Source organism: Athene noctua, chromosome 18, assembly GCF_965140245.1.
Source record: "Athene noctua chromosome 18, bAthNoc1.hap1.1, whole genome shotgun sequence".
In the NCBI taxonomy this organism is placed as follows: Eukaryota; Metazoa; Chordata; class Aves; order Strigiformes; family Strigidae; genus Athene; species Athene noctua.
In genome coordinates this window covers 6,981,118-7,003,711 of record NC_134054.1, presented here as the reverse complement: position 1 = coordinate 7,003,711, position 22,594 = coordinate 6,981,118, and the positions used below count along the sequence as shown (strand labels likewise).

The window sequence follows — 22,594 nt, the reverse complement described above, 5'->3', positions numbered from 1 at the left end:
TGGGAGCACCTCAGGCTAATGACATGACCACAGAAATGAAACTGGCTTTATTTGATTCTCCTGCAAGGCATTAAGTTGGGAAATCACTATCCCGGAAATAAAGTCCAGGTGTTACTTTTAGGTTGAATAAACCATAAAGCCAAGTGATGTGGTAGCTCTGTCTCAGACATAATGGAAATGATGGTGAGGTGCAAGCCCTCACTTCTGTAGATGGACGGTTCTCTGCTTATTCTTTTTTTTTGTTTGTGTGAGTGGTCCTCAGCCTGTTTTGTAACAAATTCCTATTCTGTAGCTGGCCAACTTGCCTTAGAAGAATATTTTTCTGGAAGTTGGGACTATAAGGATAACAATGTTTTCCAGGAAGTAGCCTTATTGATCTCTGGGCACACAAATCCATCTTTACATGGCTATACGTTGTTGTACACTCATGCATACTTTTTTGGTCTAAACAATGATAACTGTACATTAGCACTTCTAAAAACTTGACTGAGCTATTTTACAAGCAGCTTGGTTGCATCCTGTAGGCATGGCAGAATATTATTTCATAGTGTGTAAATGCATTGCACACGTTAACTGTGGTGTGTACAACATGCTCCAGATCTTCCTTTGGTGCTGTGTAAATCGCACTTTAGGGAAGCCACTAAGGCCAAGTGGCATCCTTCTCTCCATGATAGTGACTGACATATTTTATTATCAAATGGCTTTGAATTAGTTTGAGGTGGCATAGCAGGCTCCTGCTCTCATTAAATTCCAGTGTTCCTTGTGCTACCACTGGAAAATGGGTATCAGTTACATCAGTTTTCCTGACTGCCTCACAAGAAATATGTTTAGTTTTCTTGATAAGCACTGATGTTTGCTCAATAGTTCTTCATAGCTTTGCACCATTTCTTGATGTCAGTCAACAAGAGGAGGTCAGGAAGGCTGACCTGTGTGGAATTTGGCAGATAAAGCTGACCTTACAATACGCAGCATTTGTGTCAGACTTTTAAATTGTGCTGAGCAGTTGGTTTACAGAAGTAAAGTTGATGTGGAGTGATGGAGTGTATTGTGGTAACTGAGTAAACTGTGCTTATGCAGAGCTATTTGTAATCTTAACATAAAGAGCTGCTTGGGTTACTGTTTTCAGAATGTTTCTCTTTTATTTCTGTTACACTTCTGCATACCCTGGCTGTGAGGCCGGGGGTTCTTGAAATGGGTTCATCCTTGTTCAGCACATCTAACCTGTGTTTGAACACTTTTCAACAGAAAAAGCTACGATTAAGTGCTGTATTTCAGACTGCCATGCAATATTTAACTTCTTGTTTTTATCTGTATACAACAATGCCCATGAAACATGCTGCTGATCATGATTTTTTCTTTCTCTCTACCAGACTGTGGAACATGGATTTCCCCATCAACCCAGTGCACTGGGCTATAGCCCATTTCTCCGCCTTATGGCCATTGGAACACGATCGGGAGCCATCAAACTGTATTCTTTTGAACAATTTTAGCTAGATTTCTCTGGCCACATCAGAATGTGCAATTTTGAAAATGCTGTAAGAAGTTAGACTAAGTATAAACTTGCAATTAAGGTTTCCTGGAACAGTTTGCCTAGATTTGAAGTGATTTCGGTCTGATCAGAATGGGGTTATCTTGCCAGGAGCTGAACTATAGCTCAAGCAGAAGCTGAGGTGTTGCAGATATTAGACAAGATTCTTTGTTCCTGCTATGCAGAAGGTCAGACTAGATCTGGCCTAAGTTTAGCAATCCTTCATGTTGTAAATTCCAGGGTTGTTTAAATATTTGGGGCAGGGTTCCTTTTTTTTTAAAGTGATTCTATTTCAAAGGTTAAAACTGAAGTCAGAAATGCTTTCAGCTTCCTGAGTTTTTGACCATCCAGGCATTAAAGACCTGAACATTTTTAGGTAATGGTGGCCAGTCTGATTTTTGTGTATACGCAAGGCACTGAGGTGATTCCCATGGCACAGTACCAGCTAGGCAAGCAATAAAACAGGCATATCACTCAGCCCAGAAAGGAAAAGTTGGTGCTCTCTCTGCCTGCTTAATCATTCATTCCTGATGTTGTTTTTGTTCAGAGGCTGGACTCCACATGCAGGCGGTAGCCATCTGTCTCTTGGTTACAGATTAGTTAAGCAGGATTGGAGTGTCTGGGAAACCACTAAACATCTCAGAAAAAACAGGGTCCAGGCACCTCTTCTGCGTATGCTAAAAGATGAAGTAAACTTCCATGTTCTCCCATAGTGTGCATAACCTGCCACAAGCATATAAAATCAAAGAGGTTTGCACTGGTTCTCTTCAGTCCAGATCACTAACAGTAAAACATGGTTTCAAACTGATCTCTTTTCATTTTGCTTGCTAGCAAGCTGTTTATCAATTACTTGTAGCTGTGGGTCATCTTAAATACTGTAGATCCTCAACAAATTTCTTCAGATATGGTGCTCCTGGGGTGGAGTTCATGGGTTTACATGAAGAAAACAATACTGTAATGCAGATTCACTTTATACCTGATCAGGTAAGGGTATTTTCAGTACCTCTGCGATTTACGTAAGACTCTCTTAAACAGGTGTTCAGTTTGATCCAGGCAACTGGGCTCTGATTACCATGTATATTCAAATGCTGCTTGCTTGGGAATGCTTATCCCAGTGTATTTTGTGCTCTCAGCAGCACTTGTTGCTGTGGAGATGCTCGATACAACTCAAGAGTAGCTCTATTGTTTGTAACTGTTAGTCATTTATCTCAAACAACATATTGGGAATGGTAATAAGGCCAGAATAGTGCAGGCAATCTGCTGCAGAAGTGAGAACTTCCTTTTCCTTTTTGCAGCCCCTATTCTTTCAGTATGACTGGGTGGTCTTTCTTCTGCTCAGAACAGATACAACAGTAGCTGCTGTTGAACTGATTTAATTATTTTCAGGAGTTCAAAACAGTACTGCTAACCTCGCCTGCTGTTAAGCTTGTCGCCTTTGTGTTTTGGGGTATTGAATCCTGCTCCTGGCGTTTGCTGAACAGTTATTGCCACAAACTAAAAGAAGGAAGGTAGAATTTTCCAAATGTCTGGTGGCTCTCTAGCCACTTTCCCTTCCCTTGATTGTCAGATTGGTGTATTGGCCACCTACTTTGTTGCATGATGCCCCCAGTATACCATGAGTGGCCTCTTTGAGAGGGATTTAATTCTTGAGGCAGTTTTGGGTGTCTGTTTGCTTAACTAATGGTATAAGCTGAAACTCCCATGGGGAGTGTTGCACCAGGTGTGGCTTCAGCAGGTAAAATGCTTCAATTTGAACACAGAGCCAGCAGGGCTGGGCTCATAAAAGGACTCTGACACAACCCTCCAGAATGAGGTTGGACATGAAGAATGCAAGGAGTGCGGTGTAGTAGACTGTATCAGCCCCACCCAAAGCTGGGGTGTGTTGCAGCAAACCACGCTGAGCAAGAAGGTGGTGAGCTAACAGCCTGCAGCTGCTGAGCTTTACAGCATAGGCTGATCTTTTTCAAGAGCTTAAATCCTTGTCATCCCCCTCAGTGATAACCTGTGCCTTTGTCCTATATAAGAGGGTTTTTAGCCTTTAGGCTACTTCTTGTCTCCCCTCAACCCCCAAATCCCTTGCTGTTAGCTAACAGTGTTGCTGCAGGATATATCCACCGCTATAAAGAACCGTGGCTGGCTCCCCAGTCCTGTTTTAGTAGAGAATTGTGAACAGCAGCAATTTTATTGCTGGATTTTACTGTTACATTTAATATTGTGATTCTGAAAAAAGCATCTTGTGTGGTTTTGTAGTGCCAGCTGGTGACACTGCTAGATGATAACAGCTTGCATCTCTGGAGCCTGAAGCAGCACAGTGGAGCATCCGAGCTGCGGGAGGAGCACCGCTTCACCTTGAAAGGACCACCCGGGTAATCTGCCAGAGTGTTTTTGAGCTAGTTTGGGGCTAAGCAAGCAAGTAAGAAAATTATGCTGCTGTTCTGGCTAGAGCTTGTCGTGTTCTTACAGACTCTGGCTCATGGAATCCATTAAAGGGACATCCATGGAAACCAAACAGGACTTGACTAGGGCCCAGGAGACCACCTTTTAAGTGTTGTGCCATTGTAAAGAGTGACATCTTTTTTTAATACTGTGCATCCACTTCTGTGTGTACAGGAGCTGTAAATCTTAAGGTTAAGTAAATCTAAGCATCCCTTAAGTCAGAGTTTAAAATACTGCTATGGTTTTAGTTTCACTTGATCTTGCCAATTTTGGGTGAGCTATTTTTAACTCCTTCGGGAACACAATAAGAGAGGCTTCTTTAAAAAGGCATCTGGGTCTTTGTCCATGTGCTTGTGAAAAGTCTTTGGACATAATTTATCTTAAAGCTAGTGTTTTCCTCCTTCAAAAAAAGTATGCCTGGCTCAAAATATCTGCCTATAAAACAAATGACACTTGTAAATATCCCTCTTATCAGTTCTCTCAAGTTCAGTAAGGTAGTATTTTTGCATGCAGTTGATGAGAGTCTCTTTGCATCCCCAGGTCTCCACCCAGTGCCACGCAGATAACAGCTGTCCTTCCCCATTCCTCACGGGAAGTCCTGTATCTTGGCACAGAGAGTGGCAACATCTTTGTAGTGGAGCTTCCGTCGTTCAGACTGTTGGAGGACAGGACCATAACCTCCGAGGCTGTGCTGCAGCGGTGAGTGAGCAAACAGACACTGCTGTGTAGAGGTGGAATCCCATTACCAGACATATCCTTTGTTAAAATGTCACCCTAGATTATGTACTGGGGCCTCACTGTTGTGTTAAGCATTGTCCAAATCTGCATGACTCTTGTGAAAGTAACTTTTGGTCCTGGTATGTGTTAAGTAACAGTTTCTGTCCTGGTTAACCCAGTACTGTGACCGTGGAGGTATAGCGTATGGGCAGAACTATACAGGAGACACTTGCAGTAAATCTGCAAACCTTGTGCCCTGTCCCTTGTGTTTACTTTTGCAAAAAATGTCAACATTAACTGTAATTACCCATTTATTTTTTTGACCGTTGGAAGAACTTCCGATGCTGCTTTGTCTAAATGAGGGTTTTGTCACTCTGGAGATTGAAGTGCTGCTGAAAACTGTCCTACTTCATGTTGCTGTTGCTTCCAACTGATACTTCCATGTTACCTTTATTCTATAAGGGTCACAAGAGAATAGAGTGGGTGATTCAGAATGTCTTTACACTCCTAGGATCCAGTCATGGAATTCATTGTAAACCTTGGGTTTTCCCTGAAGAAAATGGGACAGGATGTTTTTTCACATGGCATGCCTGGTGTGATGTTTTACGTAAGATTTTTCTGCTGCTTGAAGGATTTGTGGAAAGATCGTACTGATTCTCATCTATTTGAAATTTTTATTGCTTCAGTTTCTCATTCTTATACCTTAACTGTTATTACAGTCACATTAGGTTGTACCTGGAATAAACTTTTCTTGGTTTTCTCTTCTGCTTCTGTAGGGTACCAGAAGATTACTGTAACAGGCGATCATGTGAATTAGTGGAAGCCCTCCGAGAACATCCTAAGAACCCTGACCAGATCCTGATTGGATACAGCAGGGGCTTGATTGTCCTCTGGGACCTGCAGAATAGCAAAGTGACACACCATTTCCTGGGCAGCCAGGTATTAATTCAATCCAAAGTCAGTTCAGCAGGGGAGGAAGGGTGCTTTCTGATCTGGGCACTCTGAAGACAAGTAGGTGCAGGGAGAGCCAGACAAAACTTCTTTTTTAGTAAGAATGCGTTGGATTTTGGGGGGGTTAACAGCTCTCTGGTGAGCAGTCATTGTATGTCTTTCTCTTCAGCAACTGGAGAACCTCTACTGGCAGAGGGATGGCAATAAATTCATTAGTTGTCACTATGATGGAAGTTACACCCAGTGGCCAGTATCTGGTGACAACAGGCAGCCTGAGCCTCTGGAAAACCTTGTGCCTTATGGTCAGTAAGTGAGGTTTAATTTTTTCGTATTCATCTAAACTCAAACTGATTTTGAGATTATGTAGGAAATTCAAGTCACGTTCTCCTTAGTGTTTAATCCGAATGGCAAAATGCAGAGCTGCCTTTTGACTAGGTTGTGAACCTACACTAAGGGATTGCAGTTCTTGGGTTTTAAACTCCTTTATATTGTAGAGATCTGTCCTGAAGACGGAGAGCAAATGTGTTGAAGAGACTAGCGTTCCTTATGAAGAAGGGTGTTGATGATTCAGCTCTTTGTTTTAGTTCAAGTGTCCTGTTCAGCAGGAGTTGCTTGGATCTTCTGTAATTAATAGTGAGCTATGTGTGCTTTTTGTCGACCTGAGCAGTGATGAAATGAAGCCTCTGATTTGTGGAAACCCATCAAATGGGGATGACCTCATATTTCAAGCATATAGGAGCTTCTAAAGCTCTGTCACCTTTACATTAGTTTCAGGAATGCCTGTGTTTTTAACAATCCTTTCTAGTTAATCAGCTTCTACAACAGCACTTTCCACTCCCTAGTAGCCATCAGCAACATGGTTCAAAACTTCCCCTGAGTCTAAGCCTTGTTTTGCTTTGCAAGAAGACTTGTCTGATGTGGCTTGGTCTGAGGAGGTGGTGCCTACTAATTCAGGTGGCTCCCCTTGACTTGGAGGCTGAGGTGACCTAGGTGAAGCACAATAATGAACCTCTTACGTAAAGGTGCACTTCTTGAATTACAGCAAATAACTCTGTCCTCTTAGGTCCTTTTCCTTGCAAGGCCATCTCCAAGATCTACTGGCAGACAACAAAAAATGGGTAAGTTTGTGGTGTCAGTCTCACTCTCACCTGTTTAAAGGCATTAAAGGGTACAGTGCACTATGCTGTAAAAGCCCTTTAGAGTAACATTATAGCAATTCTCTGTCAAAGTTTGCCTTGCCTCCTGTCTTTGATATTTTGCTTACTCTTTGTTTCAGCATACACCACTCTAACTCTGTCTTTTCTCTTAAGGCTTCCTTACATTATATTCCAAGGAGGGATGCCCCGGGCTAGCTATGGTGACCGGCACAGTATCTCTGTTGTCCATGGCAGTCAGCAAACAGCCTTTGACTTCACGTCACGGGTGATAGACTTCTTTATAATCTTCAGTTCAGAGCCTACTGCAGGTATGTGATGAAAGGGCATTACTGAGGAATTAGAATAGCTGTGTACGCATGTGGAAATCTGCCTGGTATAAATAGCATATGAAATGTGATAAGAAGGTCAGTTGTTTGGGTGTTTTCTAAGACTTTAATAGAGGATCATAGAATCATTTAGGTTGGAAAAGACCCTTAAGATTGAGTCCAACCATAAAAGAGATTTGCCATTTAAAAGTGAAGTGTACAATGCTGGTATAAAGAATGGGCTGGTTACAAATGCCATACATTTCTCAAAAAATTAAGCTACTCCATTCATATCTGTGTAAGCTGGACACTGGACATAACCACGTTGTGAAAGGAGGATCTGAATATTGCTGTTTGAAAACAGCATTTCAAAGGAGGCAATAATTAAAAACTGAATTTACTCCCACTGAGACACTGTTTCTTTTAATTACTACCTGTATTTATGACTAGGGCTCTGGGTAATAAATCAGCAAAGGGTGACATAGAACCAAAGGTCAGTGTATAGAGAACTTAATTTACTTACTACTGGTGAACATGAGTATAAACAGTTCTAAAACTGAATAAGACTTATTCCACGGCTTGCTTAGAGCTTGTCAGATTCTCGTGTTGTCTGAAGAGCTTTGTTGGCCTTACTTCTACAGTAGCCGTAATAGTCTTTCTTTTCAAAGAATTGTAAAGGATTTTCCCCAAGAACTGTTTGTCTAATGCTGATGTAGTTCTTACTTCTGGTTAACTTGAAGTAACAGAGTATAAAATACTGATTCAGGCTCCATAAATGTGCAGTATTCAAAGTTGGGTCAGACAAAGTTGTGGAAATCTAGATGCTTTTTAGGAGCTTGTGGGCGAACCTTCTCCGGCTTTCTAGTTTCTGGTTTGCATAGTAGACTAGTTTCCAAACCTATTTGTCTTGTGTACTGCCCGTGGTGGTGGTGACAGCTCCCAGCTATGCACTGTGCGTGTGGGCATTCAAATATGTAGATGCAGGTTGGCTCCCTCTGGCCTGTTGTACACAGCAGACCACAGATCCAGGGGAGGACCGTCTTGGGAAAGTAGGCATAAAGAAACAGCTTTTGGGTTCCCCCCTGCCTCTTTCCCCAGACCTTAATGGACCCTCTCAAGTCACTGAAAAAACAGTGAAGAAATAGGTAGAATGTAACTGAGGTGAAGTGCCTGTATATGTATGTTACAGATTTTTTTCCCTACACAACGCTGCCTATTACAAAGCATCTTCCAAATGTGCAGAACCCATAGGTCTAAACCTTCAAGCTTAACTATGCCACTAAACTTGAGGTACCATTTAGCTTTTGTCATTAAAGAAACTAGACCCTCTTGCTTTCTGTGAAGTTGACAGAGCTCAGATTCTAGATGATGGAACAAAAGTCTTAAAGATGAAAGAAATCTAAAATTTTAGGTAAGAGATTGACTACTGAAAGTTCAGTTCGTGGATATGATTAGAAGCCCTTTAGGATGAAGCAACTGAACTAAAGAGGCTTTATAGTTACACTTCCCAAGGATTGAATTACCTAGCTAACATGACTTCTTGTGGGTACAAACAGGAGCTGCTACAGGGAGCTGAAGCTGCTTCACTTAAATGAGGAAGTTTTTTTACAACAAAATGAGGTTTCTGTGGTTGACAAGCTTCCTTGTGGCTGATTGCCTAAGCTTAGTGGATCTGTGTAGCTTGCCTTGTTTGCCCTTAAGCAGTCTTCCCTTCAGTGGCAATACGAAGGTATTAATTGTATACCAAAGCCACTTAATTTAATAAGTACAAAGCTTATGCATTGCAGCATGGTGATAGCTAGTGACTTTACCCTGAATATGCTGTGGAAACAATTTTTAAACGGCTAGTCCTTCCTGTTTTCCTTTTTTTTTTTTAATTAGCAGGTGGATGAGTGTATGGCAGTCATGACAAATTCTAGTATGTTTGCTACTTCAGCAACTTAAAATAGATTCTTGCCATAAGCAATGAGTTCAGATGTATGCCTTTGCAGGGAAAAAGTTATTGTTAAAACAGTATATTTGATTAATGTTGGCAGCAGCAGTCAGAGCACAGGGCTGATCATGCATAATGTAGTACAGGTACGATATTACTCGTTCTATTCAGAAGTCCTGTAGGCAACTGCAAGTGACAACACATAAGAAAGCAAAGCTATACTGAATATAAAACATATTTTTTCATGAAGAAACTGATGAGTGGTGTGTTATGGCTGTGGCTAGTCAGAGGTGAAACTCGGGGTGTCTTAACTAGAGTGGTGCCAGGTACTAATTATTTGAAGTTAATTTTGCTGAGTGAACAGCCTTGGTATGTGCTTGCTCATAGACGTGCCTTCTTGCAAGTATATTCCAGGTAATCAAACGATTGAAGAAGGGAAGTAAAAGTACAGGTTAGCAGGGAAGGTCATTAAAAAGCTGCTAGTTTGCTTATGGCTCACTGTTTATCACACCCATCTGCCTGATGTGACACATTACAGCTGTATATTCACTTAGATTTCTGTAGCTGTCTTAATCGTTATTGGTGTGAACTGATTAGTGGTTTTGGTTTTCCCTACCAGTTGCTATTGTGTCTGTCTTGCGAACGTTACTGCAGTATTGTCCTTGTAGACTAAATTTTTTTCACTTTAATTCTAGTTACAGTGAAAAATCTTAACTTCTTGATTGTGTCAGGTGTCATCTGTAAAGTTACATTAGCAGATTTCTTTTGTTTGAAATGTTGTCTAATACATGTATGAATATAATTGGATGATGTACACACTCTTTAAAAAAGTCCAAAGGATGTGTCACAACATATGAGAAGCAGGGAAAATGAAAAGTGAGAGAGCTGAATTGTAAATACTTGCCAGTTCAAGGAGAGAAGCATTCTGCAGAACCCAAGGCATTACTGTGTTTAAGCAGCTTAGCCTAGATGGACTGCGGTCCTAACACAGTACTAAATGGGTCACTGCTGGGCTGTATGCGTGTCTGTCCGCTCCATGCTGTTAATTAGCTGTAGGTAAGGTCCTTTGGGTTCTGGTTGTTACAGTGGTGCATATGAACTTGTGTTATTTGGCCATGTATGTTGTTAAAAAGTTTTTTATTCTGCGGTGGAATCTATATAAAGTCACTCTGACAGTCCCAGGAGTGGTGCAAAGAAACATGGATTTGCAGTAAATCTGTTAGTGTTTTGGAATCTATTAATATCAGTGCCTTAATAGGCCCAGTTAACACAGAAGCATTTAGAGGTTTTGCCAACAAAAATGTTTGTGTAGAGATCTGTGATGATAGTTTTCAAATAAGCCTTACAGGAAGCTTTGTTTCTATTAACCTTGGATGGTCATTTCTGTCAGCCTTAATGAATCTCATTTCTGCAGAGTTTGATGACCCTTCTGCTATGGTGGTGCTGGCAGAAGAAGAGCTGGTAGTTATAGACTTGAAAACTGCAGGCTGGCCAGCAGTCCATCCTCCATACCTGGCTTCTCTCCATTGCTCAGCCATCACCTGCTCACACCATGTCTCCAACATCCCACTGAAACTGTGGGAGAGGATTATCAGTGCTGGGAGCAAGCAGAACATTCACTACTCAAATATGGTATGGCAGCTTTAAGTGTACATGTGTTCCCATGCATTTAAGAACAGCATGACTCCTCAGAATGTGGGTGGTCTGTGCTGCTGGTTGCGTGTGGAGGGATGAGTCCCAACAGACATGGTCCTGCCTTTAACAGGGTCGAGAAAAGCGTTTTCCCAGAGCACCACCAGTACGGTTACTCACACTGGGGGATTAAAATGTGATATTTTTTTCAGGCTTTGACAAGCTAGAAAGTAAGTCTGAGTGTTCCCAGCTGTCAGTGGTAACAAACTTCTTGTTTAGAAGCATGAAGCTTCTTGAGGAAATGTGTAGAGTATCTTCTAAAAAGCACAGCTGGTGTCAGAACAGGAACATCTAATCCAAACAAAAGCTAAAAGCATGGACTGTTTCACTGCCACTTGCACTGAAATTCATGCTCTCCTGCTGACTGCATATTCTCTTCATGCTGTCACTGCCTAGGAAGTCACAGTCTTCCCTTAATGTGTTTGTAGCCATGGCCGATTGATGGTGGCACCAACATAGCTCCAGATCCTCCGCAGAGGGACTTGCTTCTAACAGGGTATGTACTTAACTGTTAACAATCAAGGAGCCCTTTCCAGTTTCTGTTCTTCCTTTTGAACTTCCCATGAGATTAAAGTCTGCTCATCTTCTGGAGTGAAGGCTGCAGCTTTACAATACAGCTTCTCAAAGCTGAGCTGCTAGCTTTGTAAAGCTAGCTGATTGTTACTTCTGAGCAAAGGGGTCGTGATGTCCACAGATAACCTTTAAAGTTGGCTTATTTGTAGTTTTGATGTGTTATCCTTTCCCCCCACAAACATCAGTGTAGAAGTGCAGGCAGTAATCTGAACTGGTTCAAAGAGGACAATGTAAAAGTGGAGCTTAATCTTGCAGGTTTTGAAGCATTTTTCCACCTACCTTACACTGTTCTGCATCTCAAAAAAGACATTAGCTTGGACTGCTGTCTGCTTTGATCAGCATGAACAGATCTAGCTCAGGAGTGGAAGTAGCTAACAAGAGATTGTCTCATTGCATAAAAATGTATCATTTTCTTTTCAAAGCACTTCTCAGAATTTCATTGGGCTGTTCCTCAGACTTCATTCTTGATGCAGCACGTTGTTAGAAGTCCTTACCCTTACCTTGGAAGATTTGTTGCCAATTTTCACCTGGAGAACTAAGATTAAGATTAAAGCTTGATTTCCTTCCCCCCTTCCCAGTAATAGTATTTCTGTCAGGATGAGTTGTTCTTTCTATATGCTAAGCTTTTTCTCCTTTGCAGTGCTTTTTGGAGTAATATTAAATCGTACACTGGTGTCAGATCATTGAGAACAAACTGAACTTAAAAAAACCAACCTAAACCAAACCCACAAATAAAACCAACAAAAAAACCCCAAAATCCTTTCTCTTGAAGCTCTAGGTTGCCACAGCTCAGGGCTTTGTAAACAGTGTGTTTTAATCTTTGGTTGTGTTTTTTCCCCCCCCTCTGTATATCAACTTCCTCTGAGAGATTTTCTGTTCTCCTGTATGATGTGTGTTTCTGTAACCCTCCCCATGCAGGCATGAAGATGGCACTGTGCGGTTTTGGGATGCATCTGGTGTCTGCTTACATCTCCTGTATAAGTTAAGCACTGTGAGAGTATTTCTCACAGATGCTGATCCCAATGACAATATGAACACCTTGGGAGAGGATGAATGGCCTCCACTTCGCAAGGTAAGATAGCTATAGCTTATGGAAGCTTTCTGAACATCTGAGGAGTTTTGATTCTTGTCCTAGTTAATGCATCTGCAAAGACCAGTCACTGTGTTCTCTCACCTAGGTTGGTACCTTTGACCCTTATAGTGATGATCCTCGACTTGGGATCCAGAAGATCTACCTGTGTAAATACAGTGGATACTTGGCTGTAGCTGGTACAGCAGGACAGGTATTGAAATATAAAGAGTCATCATAAACCTTGCTTTTAGTGCAGGTTATCACAGTGCAACCTGGAGATGTCTTAAAATTTGAAATACTAATTTCTCTAGTGTTGAATCAATATGTTGCTGGAAATGTTGTTTCATGGTCCTCTGATTTCTCTGATCTGCATTTTAGGCATTATCTAATGCTATTTGTCTGCCCTGAGAGATGCTATATTTTGCAGCTGCTGAGAAGGCCTGCAGCTTAGAGGACTGCTTGCATAGTAAAAGCTGTAGCAAAGTTTGTCCTCTTCCTTTCAGGTACTGGTGATGGAACTGAATGATGAAGATGCAGAACATGTTGTGGACCATGCTGAAGCAGATCTCCTGCAGGACCAAGAGGGCTATCGATGGAAAGGTCATGAGAAACTAAAGACTCGAGATGGACCTGTTCGATTTGAAGCTGGCTTTCAGCCATTTGTCCTTGTCCAATGTCAACCACCAGCTGTGGTCACCTCATTGGCCCTTCACTCTGAATGGAAGCTTGTGGCCTTTGGTACCAGTCATGGTTTTGGGCTTTTTGACCACCAGCAGAAGCGACTGGTCTTTGTCAAGTAAGTGTCTTCTTTCCAGTAGGTCTGTGGTAATCCTCTGTTAAGGATGGCCTGGAATGGCTAACAAAGCAAGTCACGATAAGCGATTTCTCAAGAGCAGTCAGTGTAGCAAGAAGCCCTGCCTCATTGGACTCTGTCCTTGAAGATCTTCAAGAATATATAAGCATGTTCTGACATTTGTGTGTGTCCTGTTGGACTCTTGGGAGTGATTACCACCCAGTAAAAAGTGACTACATGCATACTGTCTCCCTCTTCCAGGTGTACGCTGCATCCCAGTGATCAACTGGCTTTAGAAGGCCCACTGTCTCGGGTGAAATCCTTGAAGAAGTCCCTCCGCCAATCATTCAGGCGGATCAGAAGAAGCCGGGTGTCCAGTAGAAAGCGACGAGGGGGTAGTGGAAATGCCTCAGAGGTGAGGGGTTCACCTTTTTGGGGTCCTGTTTGTTTACAGCTTGGAGCATACAGAGTCCCGATTAGGCTGCCTAGAGCAGGAGGTGGTCTGCAGTCCTGCTATGGTATTAGTAGTGCTGGTATAAGGGCTAAAATGACAATTGCTGATGCTGCTACCTGTTAGATAAAAATAGTCACATTTCTAGAGAAGATGTACTTTCTGTAGTTGAACATATGATGCAGAATATACCTGTTCACTGGTATGATGGTGCTTTCCCTTTCTATTGGTGCCACTCTTGCTATTGCTGTGTCTCTCTCCCTTCCCTGTGTTTTTATCTGACTGACAAAATGTCTCCTCATCTTCAAAGGTGCAAGAAGCAAATGCCAAATTTGACCAAGACACATTGCAGGAAATGGAACTGGCTCCAGTCCAGCGGAAGATTGAAGCCCGGTCTGCAGAAGACTCTTTCACTGGCTTTGTGCGAACCTTATATTTTGCTGATACCTTCTTGAGAGATAGTGAGTAGAAAAAGCATCTCTCCTTTCTTCCGAATGGGTTTTTCCACCTTCTGCCAAGGAATGTATTAGGATTTACTGCCAGGAAAATTCAGCACCTCCTGTGTCCTACTTTGTGCTATGCTGAAAAACTAATATAGAACAAGAGCATATGTTGTCATGTGGAATTGTTATTTAGCCATTCTGGCTAGTCCAAGGCAAGTAGTAGTTCATCTTTGGATGCAGCCTTATGTATGGTTTTCAAATGTGCTGGAGTGACATCTGACTTTTTAGTATAAGGTTTTCCTTGTCTCTTTACTCTAAATTCACCCCTGCCCCCAGCAGAGCCTTTTAATTTTAGTGAGGGTGGTGGCTGGTTGTGCAAGAGCCCAAACTGGTATCATGCACAAATTTACTCTGCTCATATGTGATCTAAATACGTGAAAACTGGACGCAGCAATTGTGTTGCCTAATGGAAACAGCACACTGTTCCCTTTAATCATGTGCCATGTCCTTTATAAGGGCTGCAGATGGACACGTATTTGGAAAAGAAGCCCTAAGAACCTGTAGTTTCCCTGGCAAGTCTGCCCTAATATAAAGATATTTAGGATGTAAACAGGGAGAATGTGTGTAGCTGGTGGAAAGCAGTTAGCCAAGGATGTCACAGATGGTGCCTTGCTCACGAGCATTCTTGTTGCTCCAGGCTCCCGCCACTGCCCGTCCTTGTGGGCAGGCACCAATGGAGGTACAGTCTACGCCTTCTGTTTACGTGTTCCTCCAGCAGAGAGGAGGATGGATGAACCTGTCAGGGCGGAGCAGGGTAAGTATGCCTCGTGAAAGCAAGGTTCTAATGGGTCTGAGTTATCACTCTTATAACCAAAGCAGGGTAGCTCAATTACTGCTGTTTATCAGTGAGAGTGGAGCTAAGTGTAGCAGTGTCTGGGCTAAGCAATGCTCACTGCAGCAGCTGGACTGAGGAGTAAGTGAGCTCCAGCACTGCTTGACATGCCTTAGCCTCATTTCCTACTGACTTCAGAAATTTAAATTTGCGTCAGCTGTCATTGAAGTTTACCATCAAGCCTCAGTGCACACATGCCTTATTCTGACAGCCAGACCCGCTGTCTTTATGTAATAATAGTTACTGTTTAACACAAACCAGTTCAGACCAAATACTCTTTAACTACTAAATGTTTTTAGGCAGTTTCTATAACCGCATTGTATGGATCTCCAGCTCTGAGAGGGTGTGAGTGTGGTTGTAACAGTGTTTCTGACTAGACTTCTGCTTGTTTTTTCTGTTTGTTTTTTTTTTTTTCTTACCTTGCTTCTCCAGCCAAAGAGATTCAGCTGATGCACAGGGCTCCTGTTGTGGGTATACTTGTCTTGGATGGGCGCAGCACTCCCCTCCCAGAACCTCTAGAAGTAGCGCATGACCTTTCTAAGAGTCCTGATATGCAAGGTAGCCATCAACTGTTGGTGGTGTCTGAAGAGCAGTTTAAGGTAAGTATCACCCAGGAGATGTGTGTGGACTGTGCATAAAATCTGCTAAAGCACTGAGCTGCTCAGTGGAAAAATGACTCTTGGGAGTGCTGATTCTTCTGTACCTGAATAACACCCCTGGGACAGTATTCCTGTATGGTGCAGTCCATAAATTGGATGTGTGCTGACAAATTGGGTATTCAGCATAGTGATGCACGTGCTGAACATAGACATTTTATTTCTATATTATGTTATACTCTTTGGACAACGCTGCTTCTGCTTTCGGGAAAGAGCTTTTGCCATGGTTAGTACAGAGGCACAAATTAATAGGCATTTCTGTGAAGCGACTAAAAAGCTTCTTGTTTTGCACACTGACTAGTTGGCATAAAAGAGAAGACTAGGAGTAGCTTGCTGTAGGCTGGCCCTGTTTTTTTTTAATGCAGAAGAGCACTGTGTGTAAACTCTGTTCTGTTTCTGTAATAATTTGTAGTCAAATATGGAGGGGTTTTGACAGAATTAGGGGAGTAATGCAGTTTGCAGCCTGATGGGTAGAACTGCTTGATGTCAGAATAGAAAGAGATTCCAACACTGACAGTGGCTGATTACTACTTGTCCTGTGAGCAGGGAGCCAGGCTGACTCAGATTACACCTGTGTGTATTCACTGTGAATGAAAACATTGTTAAAGGAGGGAGCAGCAGATGTCCTGGGGTGCGGCTGCTGCCATTGTGCAGAAAAGAGATGTCAGTGTCTTGTTCCTGTTGACAGGTATTCACATTACCCAAGGTTAGCTCCAAACTGAAGCTCAAGCTGACGGCCCTGGAAGGCTGTAGGGTGCGAAAGGCGACAGTTGCAAACTTTGGCAGCTGCAAGACTGATGATTACAGTGAAAATGACCTGGCTGTCCTGACTAACCTGGGAGATATTCAGATCATCTCGCTGCCCTTTCTCAAGTTACAGATCCGCTACCCTTGCATCCGCAAAGAAGATGTGAGTGGCATTGCATCCTGTGTCTTCACCAAATATGGCCAAGGTAAGCTGTGCTTCTCCCAAATCACCTACCTCTATTGTGTGTTTGAGACAATGGAAAAGGGATTATAGGACTTAGTTTAGACCTGGCTGTGTAATTTTGTGAATATTACATAAATATGTCCATTATATGTTCCTGGCCAGTGCCAGCTGGCAGCAGGTACTGACATGTGAATTAGCAGAAGTGAGTTTATCCCATTGTTAATGAATACACTGGTTTTCAGATAACAGGTTGGATGTGCCCCACAGGTAGCTTCCATCTGGGCACCCTCCTCTTGTCTGGGGTGGAGAGAATGGCTCTCCAAGCAGCAGGGACTGTGGAAATGGCTGCATTGTGCCTCCTATACACACCTGTGGCTCACCACTCAAATTGCAAAACTGGGATCCAACATCCTATGGCTGCTGAAGGTGGATTGCTGCTTTACAGTTCAGTTTTTACATCTTTCTATTGCTGCTTTTCATAAGTGTCAGCACAGGACGATACAATCATTTTCCAGCATAATCTTAAATTGCCCAGTCTCTAGGCTAACAAATCCTTGGGAAACTGGGGTAATACCTTCCTCTATGATTCCTCCTCATTTAGACAGGAGGAAATGCAAACCGTTTCTGCCAAACACAGAGGATGCTTAGATCTGGGATTTTTTTTTGGATCACTTCTAGTTCTGGAACTGTATTCTTGGACTTGAGAATTGCTTATAAATTCCCAATCATCTGTAGGTTTCTATTTGATCTCACCATCGGAGTTTGAGAGGTTTTCCCTTTCTACCAAATGGTTAGTGGAGCCCCGGTGCATTGTGGACATGCCAGAAGTTACAAGCAACAATCATGTGCACAGCAAGTCTGGCATGGAGAATGCTGCAAGAAAATCAAGGTAAAGTCTGTAAAACTCGTGCACACTGACTGTGTCTGTGAGATCTACTCAACTGTTTCCAACAAAGTTTTGTATTTTACAGAAAATGTAATTAAAAAAACCCCAACCTTTGAAGTCTGTTAACAACATTTGTAAATGGATTGGTGTTAGGAAATGTGACCTTCTCCCTGATGGTTTTCCCACTTAACAGTACAGCTGGTGGGACAAAGTAGTGAAGCATTGGAATTGGTAGCCCTGTCATAAACTGCAAGCTCTGGCTTGCTTTACTTGTTCCCTAAAGATGTGTCTGACTGACCCCTGACTCTTGCATACTTCAGTGACTGTGTGTTACTGATGAGGCTGAACTTTTGTTCTGTGAAGAGAAATCCGGTGCTCTTCCTCTCCTCTTGAAACATCAGCAAATAACAGATCTGACACTCATGGAGATCCTATAGAAATTTTCTGTGTTCTCTGGTGCCTGCAGACTTCTGCATTGCCAACATGTGATGAAGCCCTTCCTACATTCTTGCCCAATAAACCATTCAGTTAGCATGCACTGGAGCTTCTGGTAGCTGCCAAGAATATACATGAATTATCTGCACTCCTATGTCTCAGAGTCAGTGATTGTTTTCTGCCTCCTTTCCTTTTCTAGGGGATCAGGAAGGAGTTCATGTGACTATGGAGAAGATGGTAAGCAAAAATTAATTGTACTAAATGCAGCATGGTGATGTGTGAACCTGAAAGATTTTTCCTATTGCTATGGTTGATATTTTCTACCTGAGAAAGGGGAAAGTAAAGAGGCACATGAAGGAAACATTGTGACCTGCCTGGACAAAGTAGTTGCTAGCTCTAAAGTAAGTTGCATGTGGCAAGATTGCCTTGAAAGGATAGAACGTAGTTTCTGCTGGAAGGAAGACGCTGTGGGAAAATAAGGTTTGAAATTAGAGATGAGATCTTCCATTAGCCAAACTAGTATTGCTGGAAAATACAGTTCAGAATGTGAGAGGCTTTAAGGCTTAGTTGTGAAGCATTCAGTAAAGTCAAAAGGTACTTAACAGGAAAAAAATAATCTAGTTCTATTGTGGGTTTCAGAAACTGCATATATTTCATGAAAAGGGGAAAATATTGTTAGGTAAAAGCTTTTTTTCCTACTCTTTTTTAGAAAGGAAGTCTGGGAGGCTGATGGAACATGCCTTACTCAATGACGAAAGTGAGTGAGATGAAACCTTTCTACTGACAGGGCAGGTGCCTTTCTGGGTGGGAAAAGAAGCTGCTGGGAATTTTGTGGATTCCAGTACTCAGTTCCATGGGATCTGCAATTACGCAGCACTGGTAGAAATACTGGATTTTCACATATCAGTAGAAGTGAGGGGTTGGACAGATAGTCATGCCCTCAGGCAGGGGTTGTTTCACATAGCTGCATTCGCTGCTGTGATAAGAGAAGGATTTTTACTTTCTAGTAGGATTTGAGTAAAATGACAGCTGGAACAGACTGTTCCTTTGGGGCTCTGGTACACTGGGACTGGCAACATTTCCTCTGGCAAATGACTGCCTCAGTCCTTTATGCCAGCCTGTTCAGTAAAAACCCAGTACTGTTGAAGAGGCAATGATGCTGACCTCTGTGTTGTGGGAGACAGGTTTTAAAGGCTGTTCAGGGGGAGGTGGAATGTGGTTAGGCTGCTGCATGAAAGCAGATCTCCACTGGTTTGGCTCACTGCTTTAACCCTCTGCTTTCCAGAAGTCCTGAAGGAGATCCAGAGTACTTTGGAGGGGGGCAAAGGGTGAGTATCAACCAACGTCTGTTCCTAATAGGTGGGACTGGCAAGGGAGGGCATTTCTAGTTGAAAGCAGGGGGATGTCCAACATGATGGCAGAGATCCTTGTGCTGGAACCTGGTCATGTATGTGTTCCACAAATTATTGAAGGGCAATAGTAAGAGAGGCAGGTTCTCTTTCACGTGTTGTCCCTTGATGTGTTTTATGAATAATGCTTTGTCTCTTTCTCTCCGAAAAGCAGGAGAGATCACATTCCCACATCCCAAAGGAACAGGACTCTGAGTATTCGCATACAGGTTTCTATTTGTGTCAACCCATACTGATCTAAGGGCAGGCCACATGGGCTTAGTTGGTCAAGGATGGGACTCTGGAGTTTTAATCCTGGCTTGACACTGTCACTTGGACACGTTCAGTATCTCTGCTCCCATTCTGTCTATACAGTAGAGCTAAGCTACCACCATGGGTGCGGGGCTTTATCTTGTCTCCCTAGAATACTGAGGTTCAGGTGACAGGGGCTATGGAAGTGTAGACAAAGGACTACTGTTTGCAACGGATGCAGGAAGCTTGGTGGGATTGGTAACTGCTGGTGTGTAAGGATAAGTGACTGCCTGACATGCTCTGCTCTGTGCACTTCCTCTGGACACTACCTAATCCTGGTCTTCTGTCAGCAGCTGGGAGTGGATGGCGTGATACTGCATTGCAATAATGAATCTTTTCTTGTGTCATTGCAGGAGCTATGCAGAAAGAAATTTGGCAAGAAGTCCGTTAGGTCATGGACTAAGTAATGGAGGAGGTAGGTGAGGCTAAAGATATTTCAGGCCCAGTGAAGTAGCCAAAGGAATCAGAAAGCAGAATGAGGTTTCTTTTATAAAATTCTGTTCATTGAAATGGTTTGCAATAGTGCAGAACTCTGATAGGAATTTTCAGGATGGGAATCTGCTGGCTGAGTGATGTACTAGCACTGTTCAACACCTTATGTGCCACCTGAGTAAATATGCTGTATCAGTTTTAAAGAAAGGGCTAAAAATCCTTTAAAGGTTTCTGCCTAACTCTTAACCTCACTATAAAGCAAGTTGGCGAGGTAGCCAGAGCTCATAGCAATGTGGAATATTTCACCTCATTAGCTCTCATTAGCTTTCAACTATTAGTTTTCTAAAATGACTTTTGTGTTCTTTTATCCCAAAGCAGATTGACCAGAACTCATCACGGACTTCCTGGCGTTGGATTGAGTGCCATAACACTACTGACTGGGCAAACCGTCCCTGGGGAGAGAGCACCACCACTGCTCCCTGCATTGCAGGCTAGTGAGCTGCAACTTGCATGCCTGTGCATGCCTGCCTCTGCCTCCCCTTTTAGTGCCTCATTAGAGACATCTCCTCCTGGAGCCCGCCTTGCATTAGGACAGAAGTGGATCACCAAGTCTGATGCACCACAAGCCTCTGAGTACATCTAACTTTTAAATGTTTGCACATTTCTATTTTCTACTGGGCTGGATTTTAAATTATAAATGTTACTGCCTTGGTGCAGGATTTTAATAAACGCACACTGTTACCTCCAACTGGTTTAAAATTATTTTTTGTACAATTTTTTAAAATCGTATGGGTATTTCAGTTTTAACGGAAACGTTTTAGAAATTTACTTTTTAAAAAAAAACATTAAATAATATATACTAGATTCCTGTGACTGCTGTATGTGGTATCTGAATGAGTAATTTTGGTTTTTGTTTGTTATGGTACTGTTAACTGGTTTTATGGATTTGGGTAGAATCTATTTTTGTAGCCATTCAAATCAGAGGAAAACTAATTGAACTTGATTTTTGTTTCAACACTACATTGCTCTTTTTTTGGAAATAAAACTCTGAATTCCCTTTTGTGATCCTTGTCTGCTCTCATTATCTATTTTTTTCCATTAGCAGCTTCTTTCACATTGACTGACAACAGGTTCATGCCCACTTACCTCTTGAAGAAGGTGGAGCTGTCCCTTTCTGAGCTGTGGAGGCAGAGAGCACTCCTGGGCATCAAGTGGCCTCGTTAAGCAAGGTGGTGGTTTGGAGAAGAGGCATGTCGAAAGCAAACTGATTGTTATCACTGTCCTGCAATCCATACATCGTGTTGCTGGGGAAGGGCACTGGTTCAGATTATAGTCCCTGGAAGGTCATCTGCTAGTTTGTCCTGAAATAACTTGGGTGATAACACACTGCAGAGAGAAACAGTTACCTGGCAATGCTCTTGTACTAATCAGCCAACAGATTTTGAATTGAAACTGGTGAAACTGTTAGAGCAATTAACTACTCTTTAAACTTTTTGGTTCCTTTGTCCCTGACCTAACATTACTTCCTTCTTTTCCAGCTAAGAAAAAGCACAGAATATTATCTGATTTCTCTCCTGTAACTTGCTTGTAGCACTATGAGAGCCAGTGAGAAAGAACTAAATCCTCCAGACTGGGTGCTGAGTTGTCATCCTTGGCATGCTTTGGAAACCTTTCTTTGGAAGCCCTCTTGTTTTGGGCTCTGCCTTTACCTTCCTGAGCAAGGTGGACGAATGCTTTCTTTCCTGGAGTTCTAGGGTGGCACTTTCTCTTCTGCAGGAGAATAGGGTTGCAGAGTTGCTGTTGCTCAGGTGGTGTTTCAGGCACCCTGCCTTCAAGAAGTATTAGTACCTCCTTTGAGACCTAATTTATCGCTAATTAGGTTTTAGAGAGCCTTCTCCTACTCAGCATGGTCTGACAAACTAGTTTCTGTTTTCTTATTTCTACTAGCTTCATTATTTCCTTGTTTCTATTGCTGCAGGATTAAGACTAACAGAAAGGTCGACTTCTGTTTTCCACCTCTTGTGCCAGGCACTGATGCTGCAAACTTAGAGGAAGTTATGGTTTAATCCACAGCTTCTGAGCTGGTGTGATCCTGTGCATGTGCATTATCCTGGTGTACCCAGCTGCTTCTTTCTGCTCCTCACAGATGGAGTGATTCTAATGCCTTTTCTGAGTATTTCATTTGCTGGCAGGCTTGGGCTAAGTCACACAGCAGTCCAGAAAGGGCAGAAGCAATTAGTGATTTCTCCCCATTTTCACCCATGTAACTTGAAAAATCAAGTCCACTGAAAGAGTTAGACAAGTCACAGAAAGGCTATTGTAATCTTTATACTTCAAAGTGAATTTAGGTTTAAAAACAAACCAAAAAAACTTTATCCAGGCTACTTACTATTTTCCTGAAAGCACAAGCCAGACTATTAATGGGATTGATTAGTTTAGGATGTGTGCTGATTTTTCCTAGCAATGCTTTGAAACCTACAGCTGAAGGATTCACTGAAGTAAACTGCTTGACTTAATTGTTGTGAGCAGAGGTATTAAGAATCCTTTTAGAGCTGCCATGCCTAAAATACAGGAGAAATAGCAAAGGGACAAAGCAGGAGAAGACTGGAAC

General features: G+C 42.4%; 1 protein-coding gene across 1 annotated transcript in view; it reads left to right on the top strand.

The window, feature by feature from the left end:
- Nucleotides 1-21,034, top strand: part of LLGL2 (LLGL scribble cell polarity complex component 2) — a 33,524-nt gene extending 12,490 nt beyond the window's left edge. The window contains exons 3-27 of the mRNA XM_074922418.1: nucleotides 1,371-1,468; nucleotides 2,431-2,512; nucleotides 3,779-3,894; nucleotides 4,505-4,663; nucleotides 5,458-5,620; nucleotides 5,802-5,934; nucleotides 6,696-6,750; nucleotides 6,943-7,097; nucleotides 10,442-10,659; nucleotides 11,148-11,215; nucleotides 12,211-12,364; nucleotides 12,471-12,575; nucleotides 12,868-13,160; nucleotides 13,419-13,572; nucleotides 13,919-14,069; nucleotides 14,749-14,865; nucleotides 15,376-15,542; nucleotides 16,288-16,552; nucleotides 17,266-17,419; nucleotides 18,051-18,088; nucleotides 18,561-18,608; nucleotides 19,137-19,179; nucleotides 19,412-19,469; nucleotides 19,905-19,966; nucleotides 20,359-21,034. Of these exons, the coding sequence (XP_074778519.1) occupies nucleotides 1,371-1,468; nucleotides 2,431-2,512; nucleotides 3,779-3,894; nucleotides 4,505-4,663; nucleotides 5,458-5,620; nucleotides 5,802-5,934; nucleotides 6,696-6,750; nucleotides 6,943-7,097; nucleotides 10,442-10,659; nucleotides 11,148-11,215; nucleotides 12,211-12,364; nucleotides 12,471-12,575; nucleotides 12,868-13,160; nucleotides 13,419-13,572; nucleotides 13,919-14,069; nucleotides 14,749-14,865; nucleotides 15,376-15,542; nucleotides 16,288-16,552; nucleotides 17,266-17,419; nucleotides 18,051-18,088; nucleotides 18,561-18,608; nucleotides 19,137-19,179; nucleotides 19,412-19,469; nucleotides 19,905-19,958 (3,048 nt within the window). The 3' untranslated portion in view covers nucleotides 19,959-19,966; nucleotides 20,359-21,034. The remainder of the gene's footprint in view (nucleotides 1-1,370; nucleotides 1,469-2,430; nucleotides 2,513-3,778; nucleotides 3,895-4,504; nucleotides 4,664-5,457; nucleotides 5,621-5,801; nucleotides 5,935-6,695; nucleotides 6,751-6,942; nucleotides 7,098-10,441; nucleotides 10,660-11,147; nucleotides 11,216-12,210; nucleotides 12,365-12,470; nucleotides 12,576-12,867; nucleotides 13,161-13,418; nucleotides 13,573-13,918; nucleotides 14,070-14,748; nucleotides 14,866-15,375; nucleotides 15,543-16,287; nucleotides 16,553-17,265; nucleotides 17,420-18,050; nucleotides 18,089-18,560; nucleotides 18,609-19,136; nucleotides 19,180-19,411; nucleotides 19,470-19,904; nucleotides 19,967-20,358) is intronic.
- Nucleotides 21,035-22,594: the final 1,560 nt, after the last annotated feature.